The sequence below is a fragment of the Cebus imitator genome, unplaced genomic scaffold (assembly GCF_001604975.1).
Source record: "Cebus imitator isolate Cc_AM_T3 unplaced genomic scaffold, Cebus_imitator-1.0 Scaffold85, whole genome shotgun sequence".
Classification (NCBI taxonomy): domain Eukaryota; kingdom Metazoa; phylum Chordata; class Mammalia; order Primates; family Cebidae; genus Cebus; species Cebus imitator.
Genome location: NW_016107400.1, coordinates 781,282 through 784,892, shown reverse-complemented (window position 1 = coordinate 784,892; position 3,611 = coordinate 781,282). Strand labels below are relative to the sequence as shown.

The 3,611-nt window shown below is 38.8% G+C and overlaps 1 protein-coding gene across 1 annotated transcript in view; it reads right to left on the bottom strand.

Annotated features, from left to right (window-relative positions):
- Window positions 1-1,874: 1,874 nt before the first annotated feature.
- The window catches only part of CCT6B (chaperonin containing TCP1 subunit 6B), a 39,489-nt gene continuing 37,752 nt past the window's right edge, over window positions 1,875-3,611 (bottom strand). The window contains exons 12-13 of the mRNA XM_017534175.2: window positions 2,916-2,988; window positions 1,875-2,074 (exon numbers count right to left, since the gene is read on the bottom strand). Of these exons, the coding sequence (XP_017389664.1) occupies window positions 2,002-2,074; window positions 2,916-2,988 (146 nt within the window). The 3' untranslated portion in view covers window positions 1,875-2,001. The remainder of the gene's footprint in view (window positions 2,075-2,915; window positions 2,989-3,611) is intronic.

The following is a 3,611-nucleotide window of genomic DNA, read 5'->3' as shown; positions in this document are numbered from 1 at the left end:
GGGTTTCACCATGTTGACCAGGATGGTCTCGATCTCTTGACCTCGTGATCCACCCGCCTCGGCCTCCCAAAGTGCTGGGATTACAGGCTTGAGCCACCGCGCCCGGCCCACTTTGGTATTTCTTTAAAGAAAATCTGGCTAGGTGCAGTGGCTCACGCCTGTAATCCCAGAACTTTGGGGGGCCGAGGCAGGCAGATCACTTGAGGTCAGGAGTTCAAGACCAGCCTGGCCAATATGGCAAAACCCGGTCTCTGCCAAAAATACAAAATTAGCCAGGCATGGTAGCAGGCACCTGTAATCCCAGCTACTCGGGAGGCTGAGGTAGGAGAACCACTTGAAACTCGAAGATGGAGATTGCAGTGAGCTGAGATCATGCCACTACATTCCAGCCTGGGTGACAGAGGGAGATTGCCTCGAAAAAAAAAGCAATCTAAAGAAAATATGGCAAAATGTTACTATTTGTTAAAGCTAGGTGGAGGCTACAAATGTGTTTACTATACTACTTTCTGTCTTTTTGGTATATTTTAAATATTTCAAAATGTAAACATGTTACACAGAAAAGATATGGCCATATGCATGGTATGCCCCACTATAAAAGGACTATCCTATAGAAAAAAGACAAGCTTGAAAAGGAGATCTTTGTTTATAACAGCAACAAAAATTGAAAACAGAATTAGTAAAATAAACTGTGGTATAACCATACAATGCAATGCCATGTAACCATAAATAAATGATGGTTCAGAAGTCTGAATACTGGGCCAGGTATGGTGGCTTGTGCCTGTAATCCAAGCACTTTGGGAGACCAAGGCAGGCGGATCACTGAAGGTCAGGAATTCAAGACTGGCCTGGTCAACATGGTGAAACGCCGTCTCTACTAAAAATACAAAAATTAGCCATGCATGGTGGTGCACACCTGTAATCTCAGCTACTCAGGAGGCTAAGGCAGGAGAGTCACTTGAACCTGGGAAGCAAAGGTTGCAGCAAGCCGAGATCATACCACTGCACTCCAGCCTGGGTGACAGTGAGACTCTGTCTCAAAAAAAAAGAAGTCTGAATACTGACTTAGAAACATGTTGACAGTATATTAAGTGAAAAAAACAGACCATAAAATCATAGGTTCTCAACTAAGGTATTAAATGGTTAAAGGAACCTTCTATATGCGCAAACAGGCCCAAGTTCCATTAATGCACCTGCTATATTTCAGTCTCTTATCAACTAGCATCCATGGAAAGAAAACCAAAAGAACTCTGATTAACAATAAAAAGCATAATAGATTAATTCTAGAGTTTCAAACCAGAAAGATATTGCTATAATATTTACACTGAACAGTTGCATTCTAAGCCAAAAAACAATTATTTCCCACTATTGGTTTCAACAAATCTCATCTTTCCAGATGAGACCTGTTCCATCTCACCATCTAGTCAGAGAGCTACCAAAGCTAGCACAGTAGCATAAGTTGTTGATCATATATACAAAAAAGTCAGGCAAAATATAATAGATGATATACAAAATAAATTGAGTCAGATACTATAAACAATGCAATCCGAAGCTATATTCCATATTTATAAGAGGAAAGAGTGGCAGCAAGAAGTCACTGAAAGAATTTTGAGAGAAAATGAAACATTTTTGTCCTACTACATTTATACCCTCTGATAAATTGGAAATTTACTTGGGTGCACTAAAACTCTATGTTGTTAATTAAAACTTGCCAAAAGGTCTAAAAATCATAAATATCCTACGTTATAAAAACTGCAATAGCATATAACATATATGTGGGGAGTTAGGACTCTTGGGGAAATATTTTAATTATTATTCCTTTACTGTAAATGTATTTCTTGTGTTCTTTATACCTTGATGAAATATTTTTGAGACTGTTAAGACCCGAAAGATATCAACTTGCATTTATTGTGCAGAAATTCAGAATGGTTCAGGTTACACAAAAGTAGTCAGATATAAAGGGCACTAAATTTCATCTTCTCAAAGAGTTGATTTTGAATTCAATCACCCTTTGAGAGAAGACATCCCAGCTCGCATAATTTCATCAACCAGGAGAATGTTGGTGGCAATCACTGTGCTAAAGAAAAAGATTAGAGAGTGAGTAAAGCCTACCTAACCCACTCTTAACTTTTTCCCCCAACAATCTTTAGCTATGTAGGGTACTTTGTTCTTTAATGATGTTGGTGTGATATTTTATGAGACAAGGCTATTATAAATAGAAATGTCACACTTTTTTTTTTTTTTTTTTTTAAGATGGAGTTTAATTCTTGTTGCCCAGGCTGGAGTGCATGGTGAGACCTCAGCTCACTGCAACCTCCACCTCCCAGGTTCAAGCAATTCTCCTGCCTCAGCCTCTCGAGTAGCTAGGATTACAGGTGCCCACCATCACACTCAGCTAATTTTTATATTTTAGTAGAGACAGGATTTCTCCATGTTGGCCAGGCTGGTCTCGAACTCCTGACCTCAGGTGATCCACCTGCCTTGGCCTCCCAAAGTGCTGCAATTACAAGCGTGAGCCACCACGCCTGGCCCAAATGTCATGCTTTGTATTATAATTTCAACTCTTTCGCTGATAAGGTGGATGCCTGATTTATATTCCAGCAAAATTGAGCTTATTTTTATAATATCATTTGATTTTCTCCATCATGCATGTTCTACTATTTCAGCAAAATTTCCCCTTTCCCTTCCCCCTGAGAAGACTAATTTTTCTTATAACTTAACACTGCTAGATCTAAAACACAAAACGGACTATGGACTATAAAATGACAGAAGCTATTCCTAATAACTGAATACTACACCTTTCATATACTTGACAATTTTTCCACTGTAGAGTGACAAAAATAATAGAAAAAATTTTCACCTTAATATTATCAATTATAACTCTAAAGGTCTTTCACTTTATGTTCATACAAACTTACCAAGAGTGAAGAAGTTGTTTTTTTACACAATAATTATCCCAAACTCCTTCATCTGCTGCTACCATTGGCTCACCTGCAAAGTAAAAACAATTTTAATACCAAAATATTAGTATTTTCTATTAATATTAATTGGTACCTTCTAAAAATACTTAATACACTACCAAAACTACTTTTGTCACGATCATCAATGACCTCCATATTGTTAAATCCAATGGTTGATTCTCAGGCCTCATCTACCAACATCTAACACAGTTAATCCACTCTCCTGCTTACTCTTTCTTGTCTTCCAGGACACTATATTCCCCTGGTTTTCTTTATTTTGCACTACTGGCTCTTTTTCTGATTACTTCGCTGATTCTTCCTCTCCCTCCCTGACCTCTTAATGTTGAAGTACCCAAAGGTTCAGTCCTAGACTCTTTTCTCTCTACACTTACTCCCTAGGTGATCTCATCCAGATTTTTAGATTTAAACCATACACATCTGATGACTCTCAAGGTTGGGAGCAGGGGAGATTGTGGTGTTTTGTTTTTGTTTTTGAGACAGAGATCTCGCTCTGTCACCTAGACTGGAGTGCAGTGGCGAAATCTCATCTCACTGCAACCTCTGCCTCCTGGGTTCAAGTAATTCTCCTGCCTCAGCCTCCTGAGTATCTATGATTACAGGTGCTCTCCACCATGCCTGGCTAATTTTCATATT